General features: G+C 41.6%; 1 protein-coding gene across 1 annotated transcript in view; it reads right to left on the bottom strand.

The window, feature by feature from the left end:
* Positions 1 to 18,529, bottom strand: part of LOC124541191 — a 132,918-nt gene that overhangs the window by 7,310 nt on the left and 107,079 nt on the right. Inside the window, exons 30-48 of the mRNA XM_047119059.1 lie at positions 17,955 to 18,071; positions 17,115 to 17,261; positions 16,410 to 16,550; positions 15,936 to 16,113; positions 15,563 to 15,678; positions 14,714 to 14,997; positions 13,784 to 13,917; positions 13,147 to 13,286; positions 11,668 to 11,841; positions 10,503 to 11,251; positions 9,869 to 10,110; positions 8,773 to 8,902; positions 7,656 to 7,808; positions 5,642 to 5,823; positions 4,059 to 4,165; positions 3,379 to 3,515; positions 2,609 to 2,730; positions 1,249 to 1,399; positions 732 to 865 (exon numbers count right to left, since the gene is read on the bottom strand). Coding sequence (XP_046975015.1) covers positions 732 to 865; positions 1,249 to 1,399; positions 2,609 to 2,730; positions 3,379 to 3,515; positions 4,059 to 4,165; positions 5,642 to 5,823; positions 7,656 to 7,808; positions 8,773 to 8,902; positions 9,869 to 10,110; positions 10,503 to 11,251; positions 11,668 to 11,841; positions 13,147 to 13,286; positions 13,784 to 13,917; positions 14,714 to 14,997; positions 15,563 to 15,678; positions 15,936 to 16,113; positions 16,410 to 16,550; positions 17,115 to 17,261; positions 17,955 to 18,071 — 3,538 coding nt within the window. The remainder of the gene's footprint in view (positions 1 to 731; positions 866 to 1,248; positions 1,400 to 2,608; positions 2,731 to 3,378; positions 3,516 to 4,058; positions 4,166 to 5,641; positions 5,824 to 7,655; positions 7,809 to 8,772; positions 8,903 to 9,868; positions 10,111 to 10,502; positions 11,252 to 11,667; positions 11,842 to 13,146; positions 13,287 to 13,783; positions 13,918 to 14,713; positions 14,998 to 15,562; positions 15,679 to 15,935; positions 16,114 to 16,409; positions 16,551 to 17,114; positions 17,262 to 17,954; positions 18,072 to 18,529) is intronic.

The raw sequence follows: 18,529 nt of genomic DNA on the forward strand, positions 1-18,529 counted from the left end.
CCTGATGGTCACCATCACCCATAGACAATGACTCTGTAAGAAATATTAACTATTCCTTACATCGTCAATGTGCCACCAACCTTGGGAACTAAGATGGTATGTCCCTTGTGCCTGTAGTTACACTGGCTCACTCGCCCTTCAAACCGAAACGTAACAATACTGAGTACTGTTATTTGGCGGTAGAATAACTGGTGAGTGGGTGGTACCTACCCAGACGGGCTAGCACAAAGCCCTACCACCAAGAAATATAAATTATTAACTTTACTTATAGAAACCATCTAATGCTTTTTGTGCATCTGCTCCAAAAATATATCCGTTGCCTATAGACCATATAGAATGGAATATGGAACAATTATTTCAATCGGTCCAGAGTCGGATTTAAAGGTGTGGAGGCACAAAGCAGTGAGGGCCCTAGACAAACAGACGCGTGAACACCCTAATAATTATATTATTATGAATTAATTAGTTTTTTTTTTATGTTCAATCAGTAAGCTATGAATTGTTTCGTATTTGTATCGGTAACTTTTAAAATATTAAATAGTAACATTATTATAATTTGACTATATCTCAGTATTTGTTAACTTGCTGAAAACTGTGGCCCCCTCTCATGTGGAGGCCCCAGGGCAGTTGCCCCGGTTGCCCTCCCCTAAATACGGCCCTGAATCGGTCATTTACGTATAGACAATTTCATTAGTAGGTATTTTAGTTTATTTGATTAATTCCCAGCTCACCTCGGCACCATAGACGAGTCGAGGTCGATGTTTGCACTCGTGTCCTTGTTTTTGCTGTCGCGTTTTGTTTTGCGAGGCTTCTTCGGTGGCGCTCGAGAAATACATTGGGAGCAGTACCACTTTCCACGCGGAGTCTGGAATTCATAAATAAATATGTTAAAGAAATCAATAAATAATTTGACGTCAATTTTGTGTTGTTCTAGGAGTCTCTCGACAGTTATTCGTCGCCCAGTAATATATTAGTAGCGAAAGAAGAAAAATAGGAAGTATTAATTGCTATCAAATATGGCATGATAATCTAGATGGATGTTACTTTGTATACGAATGAGCTGGTGGAAGGTTATATATTTTTAGAGTTAATGTCTCGTCGGTCTAGTGAATTGATGAAACATAATAGATCCCGAGGTACTCGTTTTTCTGTCGGTACCAGCTCTCAGGCTGGTAGTTGCGAACAGTCCCGTGTTTCGGTGCGCACGTAAGGCCGTTGGGTTAGCCTGCCTTTCGGTTTGGACGGTACCTTGTGCAGCGGCGGGTAGTGGCAGTCGAGGTGGTAGGCGCGCGCGCACAGCGCGCACGGCAGCGCCCGCCCGCGCGCCGCGCCGCCGCACACGATGCACACGCGCTCGCGCGCCCCCCCGCGCGCCTTGTTCACGCACTCCCAGCAGTACCTGCGCACGAGTGCGATTGTTTTGTAACGCACACAAGTCGTAATAATACTAGTGTTATAAGTGGGAAAGTAGATCAGTTTTGTAACGGACACACGAGTCGTAATAACAATACTAGTGTTATAAGTGGGAAAGTAGATCAGTTTTGTAACGGACACACGAGTCGTAATAATAATACTAGTGTTATAAGTGGGAAAGTAGATCAGTTTTGTAACGGACACACGAGTCGTAATAATAATACTAGTGTTATAAGTGGGAAAGTAGATCAGTTTTGTAACGGACACACGAGTCGTAATAACAATACTAGTGTTATAAGTGGGAAAGTAGATCAGTTTTGTAACGGACACACGAGTCGTAATAATAATACTAGTGTTATAAGTGGGAAAGTAGATCAGTTTTGTAACGGACACACGAGTCGTAATAATAATACTAGTGTTATAAGTGGGAAAGTAGATCAGTTTTGTAACGGACACACGAGTCGTAATAATAATACTAGTGTTATAAGTGGGAAAGTAGATCAGTTTTGTAACGGACACACGAGTCGTAATAACAATACTAGTGTTATAAGTGGGAAAGTAGATCAGTTTTGTAACGGACACACGAGTCGTAATAATAATACTAGTGTTATAAGTGGGAAAGTAGATCAGTTTTGTAACGGACACACGAGTCGTAATAATAATACTAGTGTTATAAAGGGGAAAATAGATCAGTCTGTTTAATCTTTAGCCGAAGACAAAATCGCCGCGCGCCTTGTTCACGTACTCCCAGCAGTACCTGCGCCGGAGTGGATTGTTTTGTAACGCACACAAGTCATAACAATAATACTAGTGTTATAAAGGGGAAAGTAGATCAGTCTGTTTAATCTTTAGCCGCTGAATCAATTTAGATGAAACTTGCTAACTTGAGGACATGGGTTGTAACGGACACACAAGTCATAATAATACTAGTGTTATAAGTGGGAAATAGATCAATCTGTTTGCTCTTTAGCCGCTGAATCGATTTAGAAACTTGCTAAGACAAAATATATACCGGGGAGGACATGGGCTACTATTTCAAATTCATACCTCGAGGGGGTAAAATTGGGGGTGAAATTTTTACGATATTTTTACAAGTAAAGCTGCAGGTATAGTTAGTATAACTATAAACTAGCATGTGTAATGTAACTATATAGTTATAATAATAATAAACAGCGAATGTCTACGATTGACTCACCAGTCTCCTTCCGGTATTTTCTCCATCCTCGGTTTGAAGCAGTAGGTGTGGTACCCTTTATCACAACCATCACACAGCAACAGCTGCCCCTCATTGTCACCGGACAGACAGAACTGACAATTCTGCAAACGAGTATAATTTTAACCGACTTCAAAAAAGGTTATCAGTTCGTCGGAATCTTTTTTTTTTATGTATGTTCCCCGATTTTAAAAATTCTTTTTTTGTCTGAAAGGTGGCACCTTCCAGTTAGTCCCATATTAATTAGAACAGGTACTGATGATGTGATCCTGGAGAAATCGAGGGGAGAGGGAGGTATTAGTGATCACTTTGAAGTCGGTGTTATTTTTTTTAAAAAGTATTTTATTGAGTTTAAACTTTACTCATAGTACTAGTTTACTTGGTGGTAGGGCTTTGTGCGAGCCCGTCTGGGTAGGTACCACCCACTCATCAGTTATTCTACCGCCAAATAACAGTACTCAGTATTGTTGTGTTCCGGTTTGAAGGGTGAGTGAGCCAGTGTAACTACAGGCACAAGGGACATAACAGCTTAGTTCCCAAGGTTAGTGGCGCAGTGACGATGTAAGGAATAGTTAATATTTCTCACAGCGTCATTGTCTATGGGTGATGGTGACCACTTACCATCAGGTGGCCCATAAGCTCGTCCGCCAACCTATACCATAAAAAAAAAGTGATGAGGAAAAATCTTACTAATGAATTTAGGGAATATTTCGTGTCAAAGATTGAGATGGTCAGTTTTGTCAATAGCTCACCGCTTTCATGATGCTCTTGTCCCAGGCGATGGCGGCTTCCAGCGCCTGCAACAGCATGGCAAGCTGCGCCGACGTGTTGCAGCGCGCCACCGCCTCGCGCCACGTGGCGAGCCCGCGGGCTATGCCCTTATTGTCATCTACAAACACACATTATACTATTAGTATGATTAGGTTTTTTAAAAAATGCATTGTCTAGGTGTGTCAATCTTCTTACGTTAGGTTTTAGAAATAATTTAGGTTGCTTAAAGTTAAGTGATGTATACAACAACAACAACAGACTGTAAATTCTCACTGCTGGGCTAAAGGCCTCCTCTCCCTTTGAGAAGGTTTGGAACATATTCCACCACGCTGTTTCAATGCGAGCTGGTGGAATACACATGTAGCAGAATTTCTATGAAATTTGTCACATGCAGGTTTCCTCACGATGTTTTCCTTCACTGCTGAGCACGGGATGAATTATAAAGACAAATTAAGCACATAAATCAGCGGTGCTCGCCTGGGTTTGAAACCCGCAATCATCGGTTAAGATGCACGCGTTCTAACCATCTCAGTGCAGTGATGTATAAATATCCCGATTTCGTAGTAATTTAATAAATCATACATGTTTAATGGTATATACTTTAACAAAGTTCCTGATATATCTCTCTCTAAAAAATATGTTCTAATTAATTAGGACGTACTTTTGGCCTCAGTGGCGGTGTCCGAGTGCGGCGACGTAGCGGACGCATTGCCGTGCTCAGCCTGCAGCACGGCGCCCAGCGTCGCCTCCGTCGTGCTGAGGGGAATACTGTCTCAATTTTGAAAGTCACCTCAGAGCTGTACGGTTACTTAAAAACCAATCAAATCAAATAAATATGAGACAACATCACATACATTACTCTGATCCCAATGTAAGTAGCTGAAGCACTTGTGTCATGGAAATCAGAAGTAACGACGGTACCACAAACACCCAGACCCAAGACAACATAGAAAACTAATGGTAATCTACATCGACTCGGCCGGGAATCGAACCCGGGACCTCAGAGTGGCGTACCCATGAAAACCGGTGTACACACCACTCGACCACGGAGGTCGTCAAATGTTAACTATATGTTCAAATTATAACAACGTTACTGATTGGAAATAAATAGTGTAGTTTACAGAATACTTTATTGGCGTCAATTACAATTATTGTCCAGATTATTGTCAAAGTAACTTTAAATTTATAACAAGCCCTTTTTTAAATTTATTTCGTATTATAAACTGGAAAGCTACTCTCCGTTTGTCTGTCTGTTATTCTTTAACGATCAAACCACAGAACTGTGTATTGACTTTCTTATGAAGTAAGCTTAGCCAACACCTGACGAAAAACTTTTAAAACAGCGATGCTGAGGGCGACAACTAGTACCATATAAATTGGCACATCTGAAAGTCACTTCGATTCTTTATATCTTTCTTAGATCAAATTTGATTTTTTCACACCTTTTCTTTAGTGAGGAGAAATATGAACGTTAATATCTTCAAGGTCATGTTGTCAAATGAACAATAAGAGCGACAGTATCTAACGTACTTTTGAGAGGTCACTAGATTACAGATATCCTACTACTATTATAAAGGCGAAAGTTTGTATGTATGGATGTATGGATGTTTGTTACTCTTTCACGTAAAAACTATTGAATGGATTTGAATGAAACTTTACCACAATATAGCTTATACATCAGAATAACACATAGGCTACAATTTTTGAGGTTTCTAATGTGAGGTCGTAAAAAAAACACATTTTTTGCGCTTACATTGCAAACAATGATTGAATCCTACAAGATAGATCAAAACAATGTACAACTTAAAAAGGTCTACAAAAAAGTCCGCGATGGTATATGTTTATCTCTTAGGAATAACCTACAATAAACATTTTTTATCCTTTACTTTGTACGAGAAATAATGGCTTATTTACGAAGCGATTTTAAGCGATCACTAGACTAGACGGGACGAATTTGAAGTACACGCGAACGAAGTCGCGGGCAAAAGTGGTAATATTTATATTATATTTATATATTTATTATATAATAATAAATATATATATATATATATATATATAAATATATATTTATATATTTATTTATTTTTAATATTTATATTATATTTATACTACCACTAGCTTTCGCCCGCGACTTCGTTCGCGTGGACTTCAAATTCGTCCCGTCTAGTCTAGTAATCGCTTAAAATCGCTTCGTAAATAAGCCATTATTTCTCGTACATACGTTGTACCGTGTATGTTGGCTACCTGTGCACGAGCGGCGGTTTGAGGTAGCGGCGCTCTACGTGCGCCTCGAGGGCGGCCAGCTTGTGCCGCGCACGCGCAACAATCTCGGAGCCCGACGCAGCCGCTGGCAGCGCCAGCCGCACGGCGCGCCAGCCCTTCACCTGCATCGACGCCGCTGACACGCGCTCCTCAAGCGCCTCAACCTACGCACGCCAAACTCAAACTCAAACTCAAAGTATACTTTATTCAAGTGGACTTTTACAAGCACTTTTGAATCGTCATTTAACAATTAAGTGAACCACCGGTTCGGAAAGTAGATTCTACCGAGAAGAACCGGCAAGAAACTCAGTAGTTACTCTTTTTCAACATTTAAAAAAAATACAGTCATGTTAGTTAATTTTTAAGTTAATACAATTATTAAATTAATATATCCTGCCTGGAAGTCAACAGGTATTAATTCCACGCTTTTTTATCATCTACAAAATCTTGTATCGAATAATACGCCTTTTTCACCAATGTATTTTTTATGAACGATTTGAATTTACGAGACGGCAAAGTTAAAAATGTCTGTGGAATTTTATTATAGAAATGGATACCTTGCCCCAAGAAAGATTTATTGACTTTGCGGAGTCGGAAACTTGGCGTTATAAGCTTATCCTTACTTCTAGTGCATATACAATGTTTATCACTGATTTTATCAAAGTTATCAATGTTACTGTGAATATACATGATATTGTTGTAAATATATTGCGACGCAACAGTGAGTATTCCTCAAATTCCTTTATTCAATATAAAAGCATCACACTCACTTATTGATTGTCAAATAAACACTACCACCGGTTCGGAGAAAGGAACACCCTGACCTGAGAAGAACCGGCAAAAAAAAAACAAAAAAAAGACAAAAAAGGGTCTTTTTTTTCTGTTATTTTTTTTTTTTGTCAAATTTATAAGGTACGTAGTAGTATATGATTAGAAATAGCCAGGAGGCGATCGTTTCATTCCCAAAACACCACACAACATACCATACCCCCCACACCCCCGCACACGTCATACCCCCCCCCGCACCCCGCAGCGCGCTCTCACCATGGCCAGCAGCTGCATGTTGACGCGGTGCGCCGTCAGCGCCACACAACACCCCCCCCCACGCCCCCCACACACCCCGCTCTCACCATGGCCAGCAGCTGCATGTTGACGCGGCGCGCCGTCAGCGCCACACAACACCCCCCCCCACGCCCCCCACACACCCCGCTCTCACCATGGCCAGCAGCTGCATGTTGACGCGGCGCGCCGTCAGCGCCACACAACACCCCCCCCCACGCCCCCCCACACACCCCGCTCTCACCATGGCCAGCAGCTGCATGTTGACGCGGCGCGCCGTCAGCGCCACACAACACCCCCCCCCACGCCCCCCACACACCCCGCTCTCACCATGGCCAGCAGCTGCATGTTGACGCGGCGCGCCGTCAGCGCCACACAACACCCCCCCCCCCACGCCCCCCACACACCCCGCTCTCACCATGGCCAGCAGCTGCATGTTGACGCGGCGCGCCGTCAGCGCCACACAACACCCCCCCCACGCCCCCCACACACCCCGCTCTCACCATGGCCAGCAGCTGCATGTTGACGCGGCGCGCCGTCAGCGCCACACAACACCCCCCCCCCACGCCCCCCACACACCCCGCTCTCACCATGGCCAGCAGCTGCATGTTGACGCGGCGCGCCGTCAGCGCCACACAACACCCCCCCCCCCACGCCCCCCACACACCCCGCTCTCACCATGGCCAGCAGCTGCATGTTGACGCGGCGCGCCGTCAGCGCCACACAACACCCCCCCCCACGCCCCCCACACACCCCGCACTCACCATGGCCAGCAGCTGCATGTCGACGCGGCGCGCCGTCAGCGCCACACAACACCCCCCCCCCACGCCCCCCACACACCCCGCTCTCACCATGGCCAGCAGCTGCATGTTGACGCGGCGCGCCGTCAGCGCCACACAACACCCCCCCCCCCCCCCCCCACACACCCCGCACTCACCATGGCCAGCAGCTGCATGTCGACGCGGCGCGCCGTCAGCGCGCAGAACGAGTTGGGCTCGTCGGGCGGCGGGAAGGCGCCGCTCTGCGCCAGCAGCCGCTCCGCCGGCGTGGCCGGCAGCTGGCTCGACGGGTCGCCCTTGTCCACGTACAGCTGGAGAGACGGATGGTTTAACACAATCGTCTGATTTTTTTTTTTTTTTATAAATATGAGACAACATCACATACATTACTCTGATCCCAATGTAAGTAGCTAAAGCACTTGTGTCATGGAAAATCAGAAGTAATGAAGGTACCACAAACACCCAGACCCAAGACTACATAGAAAACTAATGATAATCTATATCGACTCGGCCGGGAATCGAACCCGGGACCTCAGAGTGGCGTACCCTTGAAAACCGGTATACACACCACTCGATCACGGAGGTCGTCAATTTTATCATAGGAATTGACGTTGTATGTAGATCCTAATTGAGTCGAGAGATTGACTGGTTTTAAAAAATCATTTTATATTATTTAGCAGAGGTTAAGGAACCCAGTAAAAGTTGATTTTTTTATTTCTAGTACACATTTGCCGAAAAATATCATATTAAAAATTCCATATTTAAATAACGCGCGAAAACGCTACTTGGACAATATGGCGCTGCAATGGGTTCGGTGACGTCTACTTTGCTGTATTTTAATCTGTGGTACATATAGTAGAAAAGCAAGGTTTACAAGAAAGTGACTTCATCATTAGCCCGGCCAATCAGGAGCGTTTTGTGTCACGTGACAAACGTTTAAAAAAAAATGCATTTTTATTTATTGATTTTTGAATAAATTAAGTATTATTTTCAAGTTTCGTTATTAAATAACCATTTTTAAACTAATAATATACACTGATTACAATAACTCACTTATTCGCATTGTCAAATAGCCTATTAAGACAATAAATAATGACTAAGACTCGTAGTACTAATGTTACATTATTATCTATTTCAGGGTATCTATGAGATCTACCAGCTCGCGCTGGTGACCTGGCGTGACCATTTGTTCCAAAGTTTGAACAAACAATCTGAAACGAATATGCTATGGAATGAATGAGGTACGGTTCCAAGTGGTTGGTTGTCGAGTGTCACCTTGGTGTTGAGGGTTGGCAGGTGGTGGGCAAACGCAGCGTGTAACTCCCGCTCCCGCGCTCCTCGGGAGTGAAGCGCGTCGAGCACGGCTCGCAACTGTTCCTCCTCAGTGATACGCCACCAGCCGTGTCTAACAAGAAATATATATTTTATTTTATTTTTATTTTTTTATTATAATTGGGAAACATACAGTATACACCACATACATTATAAAGCAATTAATTCGTTCACACACCAATCAAGTTTCCACTTAAAACTAATTCATGCATTTAGCAAGCAATTAAGTAAATTATAAATATTAACTATTTATACACTGCATACTAGTGAAATATATATAAAAACAATGACTAAATTGACAAATGCTCACAAACTTTTTTTTTAAATGTATTGAGCGTACAAGAAAACATGTCCACGATATGTAGGCATATACAGACATATTTTTGAAAAGAAATATCCTAAAACTATATATATATATCTTATAATAAAGGAATATATGTATAGATAAGATAAACGGACAATCGTGAAACCAGATGGTAATCAGGTCAACTACATATGGACACTGATTCGATGAAAATCACGATTTAAGATTAAGATCTTTTACTTGGCTTTGATTGACCTACTCGTTGGTCCAGAAGTGACAAGTTATTATTATTTAGGGGTAATGAAACCGCTAAGAACCTACTGAGAGAAATCCGATAGCGCAAAATTTTGTCTCATTTTCTTTCTGACCGTACTATTAAAAAACAAAACAATAACAAATTCAGGAGAGCTGAGATGGCCCAGTGGTTAGAACGCGTGCATCTTAACCGATGATTGCGGGTTCAAACCCAGGCAAGCACCACTATATATATGTGCTTATTTGTGTTTATAATTCATCTCGTGCTCGGCGGTGAAGGAAAACATCGTGAGGAAACCTGCATGTGTCTAATTTCATCGAAATTCTGTCACATGTGCATTCCACCAAACCGCATTGGAACAGCGTGTTGGAATATGTTCCAATCTCCCTCCTTAATGGAAGAGGAGGCCTTATATCAGCAGTGGGAAATTTACAGGCTGTTACTTTACTTTACTTTACTTTTAACAAAATAAAAGTCACCTCAGGTCTTTGGGCACGTAGTTCCCCTCAACTTTCTTGGGCAGGCCGTGTATCTTGCACTGTTCCAACTGTTCCAATTCCTCGGGCGACATCTGTATGGGCGGCGGGCTGTCGCAGGTGACGTAGGTCGACAGCGCGTTGAAGTTCAACAGGCCGAGACTCGACAAGCCGGAGGCCTTTGCTTTCTGTATCGCGAGATCCTTAGTAGCGTCCGCTTGGAGTTCCTTTTCTAGATCATTTTCCTGGAAATATGTATATATGTAAACTATTTCAACGCCTAATTGACATAACACATCGAGATTTAAACAATTGTTTCGTTTTATATATCAATGAAGAAATAATCGAAGCATTGAAAGCAAAATTCCTGCAGTTGGTCTTCACTATATTTTGAGAATAAAAACCGCTGAGTCTTAGTTGATTACTAAGTGCAAATTGAGTGGAACTTGTACTTTAAATATAACACTGTTATGTGTAAATGAAAATAAAAAAAAGATTAAAAACCAATTATATAAAAACTTTTTCAACATAGGAAAATATTCGTTTTGAAATGGTACATAAATAACACATTTCTAAACAAGCTACTTAAAAACATCACCAAACTCAGAACAGTTTGGACTAGAGTCATATTAATTACCTGTTCTTTACTTTCCTCTTCAACTTCCACATCTTGGGCGTTATCTTTGTTTAGGGTCGCGTCCATCATCTCCTGGTCCAAGCCCGACAGCGTCAAACTGGAATCCGCGTACACGTTATTCGACGGCACCTGCACGCTGGTCACCATCGAGTTAAGCGTGAAGAGACTCGGGTCGTTCAATAAGTGGAGATTATTCGACACATCCCATTTATGACCCTGACAGTTCACAACCTCCGAACACGTGTGTTCGTTATCACAGAACATGGGGATATCGTTCGCTTTGTCCTCATTGATGCTCGTCAAAAATGAACTCTCGTGCCTTAGGATAGAGAACCATTTCCCTTCCAGTATCTTTGTGTAGAGCAACGCGTGTGCTGACTCAGTCTCCAATGCTTCCTTTTTGATTTCACTCTCGACTTTGGCTTCCTTTTCGGCCTTCTCGCTTTCAGCTTTTTTGGCCGCGTCGAGTTGCGACGACACCGCTTCGGCCATTTTTCGTAATTCTTCTAGATTATTCACTAAATTGTCTTTGCTGTCTTCCGGTTCCTCTGGATCGTTCTTGACGACGTTCTCGACTTTTACGATCTCCTGCGGTTTGTCCATGGGCTCCGCTTGCGTCGCGTACATTGGCTTATGCGACGGTTTCTGTACGAGGAAAGCCGTCGGGATGGAATCTTCTATATCTAACATGTCTTCTTCCTCGTTATTCTGCTTATGTTGTATGTATTTCTCTTCCATTTTAATCGAACCTGCAGAAAAAAACATATCACTACTACATAAAACAAAATATTATCATAATATAGCAAAAATCGTTAAAATCATAACTTAGAAGAAAATAAGCCAGTTATTGAACAAGAGAATCGAATAAAAATTGTGTAGCTTTTCGATTACAATTATAATTATTCTTATCTTTAAAGAACCATTCAAATCCATTAAGTTGCCAATTCTAGTTGGAAAACATCGTGAGGAAACCTGCAAGTGTCTAATTTCATAGAAATGCTGCCACATGTGTATTTGCAACCCGCATTGGAACAGCCCTCTTCTCCTCAAAGTGAGAGGAGGGCTTAGCCTAGCAGTGGGAAATTCACAGGCTGCTGTTATCTGTTGGGTATGGCTGACTTACAAAGCCCATAAGGCCAAAGTTGCAATAATGCTGAGTACATACCTTCGACTTTACAAGCTCCATGTGTAACGTTCGGCTCATACTTGATGATCTGCGTCCTGTCGCTGAGGTTCAGCTCACTCTTGATGCTTCTCAGCTCTAACGCTTCTGCCTCTTCGTCTATTTCTGGCATCTGTTCTTTCTCTTCTTCTTGTTCCGGTTCTTGTTTTTCTTTCGCTGTTTATAAATAAATAAATAAATATGAGACAACATCACATACATTACTCTGATGCCAATGTAAGTAGCTAAGGCACTTGTGTTATGGAAATCAGAAGTAACGACGGTACCACAAACACCCAGACCCAAGACAACATAGATAACTAATGGTAATCTACATCGACTCGGCCAGGAATCGAACCCGGGACCTCAGAGTGGCGTACCCATGAAAACCGGTGTACACACCACTCGACCATGGAGGTTGTCATATTTTATTTTGATATTATATATATATATATATTATATATATATATATATTTGATGGCTTACACAACATCCAAAAAAAGAAAAACAACTTCTGATATATACATCGATTAAAGTGTACAAAACTTCACAGTGTATCGTGTCAACATGTTTATTTAAAGTTGAAATTAAAATATATAATTAAAAAAAAATTGACCTATGCTATCGTCGTTTATAAACATAATAACTAAATAATATAACAGAAAAACAAAAAATAAAGAAAACAAAAAACAACGCACTATTTAGCTAACAAAAAGTAATTCATGAGCTTTTTTTTTTTAAAAGTAATGAAGCTATCATGAAAGATGTCAATGCAATGTATAACTTTTATTAATTGATTATGTCGAACACATATGCGCACTATCGGAATATTATTATATAAGAATCATACAAACTTTACCTGTATCTTTATGTATGACAAGGCTAGGCTCATCAACATCTTATACTAATAAATTTAGATATCTATATAGTGAAGTAGTAATAAGTCTGTCTGTATCGATTATGGGCATAGACGTCCTCGTGTTATGAAATTGGTTTGGTACTTATTTTGTCATTATTTATCACTAAGTCTTGGTGGTAGGGCTTTGTGGAAATTCGTCTGGGTAGGTACCACTCACACATCAGTTATTCTACCGCCAAATAACAATACTCAGTATTGTTGTGTTCCGGTTTGAAGGGTGAGTGAGCCAGTGTAACTACAGGCACAAGGGACATAACATCTTAGTTCCCAAAGTTGGTGGCACATTGACGATGTAAGGAATAATTAATATTTCTTACAACTTCATTGTCTATGAGTGATGGTGACCACTTACCATCAGGTGACCTATATGCTCGTCCACCAACCTATACCATAAAAAAAAACTAAGTGTGCGTTACATAGATGTTTATCCAACTTATACAAGCTTATTCAAACTGGTTTCATTTACTGTCAAACACAATATGAATAAAGTATACTTAAATACACAAATGTCTATTCAATCTGTAAGCATAATTTAGATTTATATGATGAAAACAGTGACTTACGTGTTTTAATCTTGGGCTTCGGATCTAGAGCGTTTTCTTCCAACCTGGCCTGGTATTCCATGATCTCAGGCTGAGCTGACTCCATCGCCTCAACGAACACTCCGCCGCATTTACCGAGTGACCAGTAGCGACGCCAATACCTACAAAATATTATTATAAATATTTGAAAATGTGGTCACTCTGTACAATACTCACACAAATATATTTCCGCTTGTATAAACCATTAAGTATTTAATTATCTAAATAATTAAAATTGTGGTATAATACTTGATGGTAGGGCTTTGTGCAAGCCCGTCTGGGTAGGTACCCAAACAACAGTTCTTGATATTGTTGTGTTCCAGTTTGAAGAGTGAGTAAGCCAGTGTAACTACAGGCACAAGGGACATTAATTGTGCATTGACGATGTAATGAATAGTTAATATTTCTTACAGCGCCATTGTCTATGGGCGGTGGTGACCACTTACCATCAGGTGGCCCATATGCTTGTCCACCAACCAATAACATACAAAAAATGGATTTTTATAATCGTTAGATACATATGCTTTAGATAAATACATAAACTTATATATGGTTTCGTGTTTTGCATATTTTTTTTTTCGAATGGGGTATCTATACACTGTTGATCTATGATACTGACCTGTCCTGCCCGTAGCACGTGGCCCGCAGTGCGTGCGAGCCCGCCGCCAGTGCGATCAGCTGCTGTTCCGATTGCCGGACCAGCTTCTCCAGTTTGCGGGACAGCTCCTCGGACGATAGGTTTTTGTCTTCATCCTGTATAACAATGAAATTAATTAACACTAACAAAATAAGTATTTACTATGACCAGATCAAATGTTCTTCAATCAAAGTAAAAGTATTGTGTTCTAATTCTACAAATAAATTAAATAAATCTCTTAATGTCGAGATGGCCCAGTGGTTAGAACACGTGCATCTTTACCGATGATTGCGGGTTCAAACCCAGGCAAGCACCGCTGATTCATGTGCTTAATTTGTCTTTATAATTCATCTCGTGCTCAGCGGTGAAGGAAAACATCGTGAGGAAACCTGCATGTGACAAATTTCATAGAAATTCTGCCACATGTGTATTCCACCAACCCGCATTGGAACAGTGTGGTGGAATATGTTCCAAACCTTCTCCTTAAAGGGAGAGGAGGCCTTTAGCCCAGCAGTGGGAATTTACAGGCTGTTGTTGTTGTTGTTGTTTAATTAATTTATTAAAAAATGACAAAACGTACCGACCGTAACGCCAGTACGCGATAAACAAAAAACTATCCAAGGAATCATTATACGGTTTTCATTAACCGTGGTCATGAGAAAGTTTTAGGTGCAAAATGCAATAATGTTTTATGCTGAAATAGGATGGTAATAGTATTTGGTGCAGAAAAAATGCTTAACAAAAAGTATATTAGCATATTACTTAGATCTGTGGGAAGCCGGCACTAGTAGCTACTGTATACTAATTAAATATGTTTAGAATGTTTTCAAAACTGCTAGTATTATTTTTCTAACGGTACTGTGATTTATCATTACTTTATATATGTTATAAAATATGAACCGCAATATTTACCTCCTCAGGCTGAGTTCCTTCACTCTCCAAATCACTCAATACATCGCAGTCACCCATGACGCTGTCCTTATCAATTTTGACGTCAGTCGGGGAACAATCGTCCTTATTATTGTTCAATAACTCCTTGCTCTTCATATTATTGGATAGATCCTTTAAGGGCGAGAGTTCCTTGTCGCTCTCTTCCGGCGTTTCCTTGTAAGGAGACGGTGTGTTCGGTTTGTCGTCTGAAGGTGGCGAGGATTCCTTCTCTTGTTTTTTGGGCGTCTCCATTTTTTCGTGGTGATCTATAAGATAATTTAGAGGATAGTTTTTTATTTTATATTGGCCTTGTATTAGAGTATGTTTGTATTATACAGTCAAATCAAAGAAAAGCAAATCAAATTAAAATAAATTTTATTCAAGTAGGCTTTTACAAGCACTTTTGAATCGTCATTTTACAATTAAGTGGAGCTACCACCGGTTCGGAAGGTAGATTCTACCGAGAAGAATCGGCAAGAAACTCAGTAGATACTATTTTTAACATTTAAAAACCCTGTAGTTTTCCCTGTAAATGGGTAAAATTTGAGTACCTAAATATTATTTTCGTCATTTCCCAGTCTCTGATACTTATTTATGTTATACTTACGCAGATGGGCAAAGGGGCCATCTGATGGCAAATGGTCACCACCCAAATACAATGGTACTCTAATATTAATCTCTCCTTACATTGCTATTGCGCCACCAACCTTGGCGTTTTATTGGTTTAAGATGTTAAATCCCTTGTGTCTAGAGTTACACTGGCACACTCACCCTTCACAGCGGAACCGGAAGTGAATACAATCGTGTTACAAAGTAGTGTGCAGGTCTCACCGGGCGCGTGGTGCGCGTGCGCGTCGTCCACGAGGCGCTGCATGCGCTCCAGCGCCAGCGCCTGCTGCCGCTCGGCCGCCTCCGCGCGCGCCTTGCGCTGCTGCAGCGCGCGCACCCTGCGGACAGACGTCAGCTCAGCCAAGGGCCGTGGGGCGCGAGGTAATGTCACGCGCGCGGGCCGTGGGACGCGAGGTAATGTCACGCGCGCGGGCCATGGGGAGGGGGGGGGGGGTGTGTCACGCGCGGTGCGCGCACCCTGCGGACAGACGTCAGCTCAGCCGAGGGCCGTGGGGCGAGAGGGGGGGGGGGCGTGCACGCGCGGTGCGGGCACTGATGGAGCGCGAGGGGGGTGGGGTGGGGGTCGTGCACTGACTTGCGGATGCGCGCGTCGAGCAGGTAGCGCTCCCGGCGCAGCTGCGCCAGGTGCTCGAGCGAGGCGTCGAGTTGCCGCAGCACGGCGCGGCTCTGCAGCAGCTCGTCGCACACGCGCGCCAGCACGCGCGCCTTGCTGGCCGGGCTCAGCGCGACGAACGGCTTGTCGCGCAGCATCTCTGCGCCGCAACGAACAACAGTTTATTTTGAGCTTCATTTGAACTGGCTACTTATTCAATTTTCCTCTTTTAAAAATTAAAAAAATATGAATAGACAAAGGCTTGAATTTTTAAATGACTACTGCAGTTAAACAATATTTTCAGTTTGTTACGATTTTTCCTCGAAACATGAAATTAATTACATAGATAGTTAAATTTGACAAAAAAAATAAATAAATTATAACGCTAGATGCCATAATACGAACTCCAATTTTAAGCTTATAGAAATCGATAAGATATTTGAATGTGGAACTTACCGGATAACTTGTAAGTAGCGTTGCTGTGTAAGTGCTCGTAGTAGGTCCCGTTCTTGGTGCTGGCGCAGGTCATCTGCATCTCGGCGTCGCTTTGGTGGTGGTCCGCCACGCGACGGTCGCGCTCCCGCTCCACCGTCAGACCTGGTGGCGAATCCAGATTAGAATCAATATGCATGAATTATCTTTAATTTTTATGTGTTTATATGTACACAGCTGTTTTTTATGACACAACTATGTTAATTGAAAAATATCGCGGGGTATAGCATCTGGTTGCAATGAAGTTGCTTTCATTATACATATAAAATATATATGATATTGTTTTACGTTACATTACATTACATTCGCTTAAAATATTCATAACTTTTCAGTGTGTGTAAAAAAATATGATTTTGTTATTCTTAAGATTCAGTTAACTTATCTCTTTAAATTAATGCATTTGATAGACATATGTTGTGCATTAAATAATAATACATACAATGATATAACCATTGCATCTATTTTTATTTACAACGTTTGAGAATAAAATGACACGAAATAAAATAAATATAAGGGAATTTGTGCTAGTTCAGTCTACTTTAGACCGCGTAAAAGAATATCGTTTCAAATTTCATTGATATTGTATTGTTTTGCTAACGCTACGGTGTAAAGCAGGTATTAAGGTAATTGTTTTGCTGACGCTTCAATGCGAAGCGGCCAATAGCGTACCGGTGAGCGCCTTGACCTCTGCGGTGGCCTGCGCGTAGAGGTAGATGCGCAGAAGCTCGCTGAGCGTGTTCGGCGCGGGCTCGGACAGACGCAGCGCGTGACCCAGCAGCGTCGTGTGCCGCCCGGGATGCGGGATGCCCGGCTCCTCTGTGTTACATGTATAAGGTTATAGAGCACAGCTAACCTTATGACCACTGATATATAAAACAACTAATACATCCTGAGCAAATATATGTATATTATGTCTAATCCATATTGATAATTAAGAATAAAGGAACTCTCAAAATGATATAATATAATAGCGTTTGGGTGGCAAGACAGTCGAGATTAGCGTGTTGTTTGTATCGTTAACATTAACCACGCTTAGCAAAACGTTAAGAGACCAACTTTCTAGAAACTAATGAATGTTTACTATAAACAATTAATTATTATTTGTAACTTTTGTAAATACAGATATTTTTTCGATAAGTCCCATTTTGCACAATACCTATGTATGCCAATACAGTATCCTCCGATAGACTTAAACTAATTATATAATTAGAATTATTACCCAATTCGAAACAAATACAAACCATTTGTGGTACAATAACGTATTTAATTTTATCCTCACACGGTACATTATCTCTATGAATATAATGTGAAAGTAACTCCGTCTGTCTGTCGATCTTTTACGACCAAACCGCTAAACCAAATTTGATGAAATTTAATATGAAGCGAATTTGAGCTCCAAGAAAGGACATAGGCTACTTTTTTGCCTAACACATGTCAACGAACACCCAAAAAGCGAGCAAAACCGTCATACAATAAATACATACATCTTAATTTTAAGTCAATACGAACCGATGGCTATAACGAGCAGTCTGGACAGTACATTCAGCAGTTCGTCTTCGGCGTCCTGGTTGCAGTTGGGGATGAGACCCAGTTGCAGCGTGTTCAGAGTCGGCAGATATTCCATGTCTGCGAACAGGACAAAAGTCACATATCTCTGATTATTACTTTCATCCTCTTCTATCTTCAAAATAAATCTCCACAGACTTACAGCCCGTATGTTCATTGTAGAACTTGACGTTTTTAACGGGCCTGTGATTTTTACGTAATATAAAACAAAGTCGCTTACCGCTGTCTTTCCCTATGTATGCAACGGATTTTGATGCGTTTTTTTTAATAGATAGATTACTTGATGGTAGGGCTTTGTGCAAGCCCGTCTGGGTAGGTACCACCCACTTACCAGTTATTCTACCGCCAAATAACAGTACTCAGTATTGTTGTGTTCCGGTTTGAAGCGTGAGTGAGCCAGTGTAACTACAGGCACAAGGGACATAATATCTTAGTCCCCAAGGTTGGTGGCACATTGAGGATGTAAGGAATAGTTAATATTTCTTACAGCTTCATTGTCTATGGGTGATGGTGACCAC

Source organism: Vanessa cardui, chromosome 27, assembly GCF_905220365.1.
Source record: "Vanessa cardui chromosome 27, ilVanCard2.1, whole genome shotgun sequence".
In the NCBI taxonomy this organism is placed as follows: Eukaryota; Metazoa; Arthropoda; class Insecta; order Lepidoptera; family Nymphalidae; genus Vanessa; species Vanessa cardui.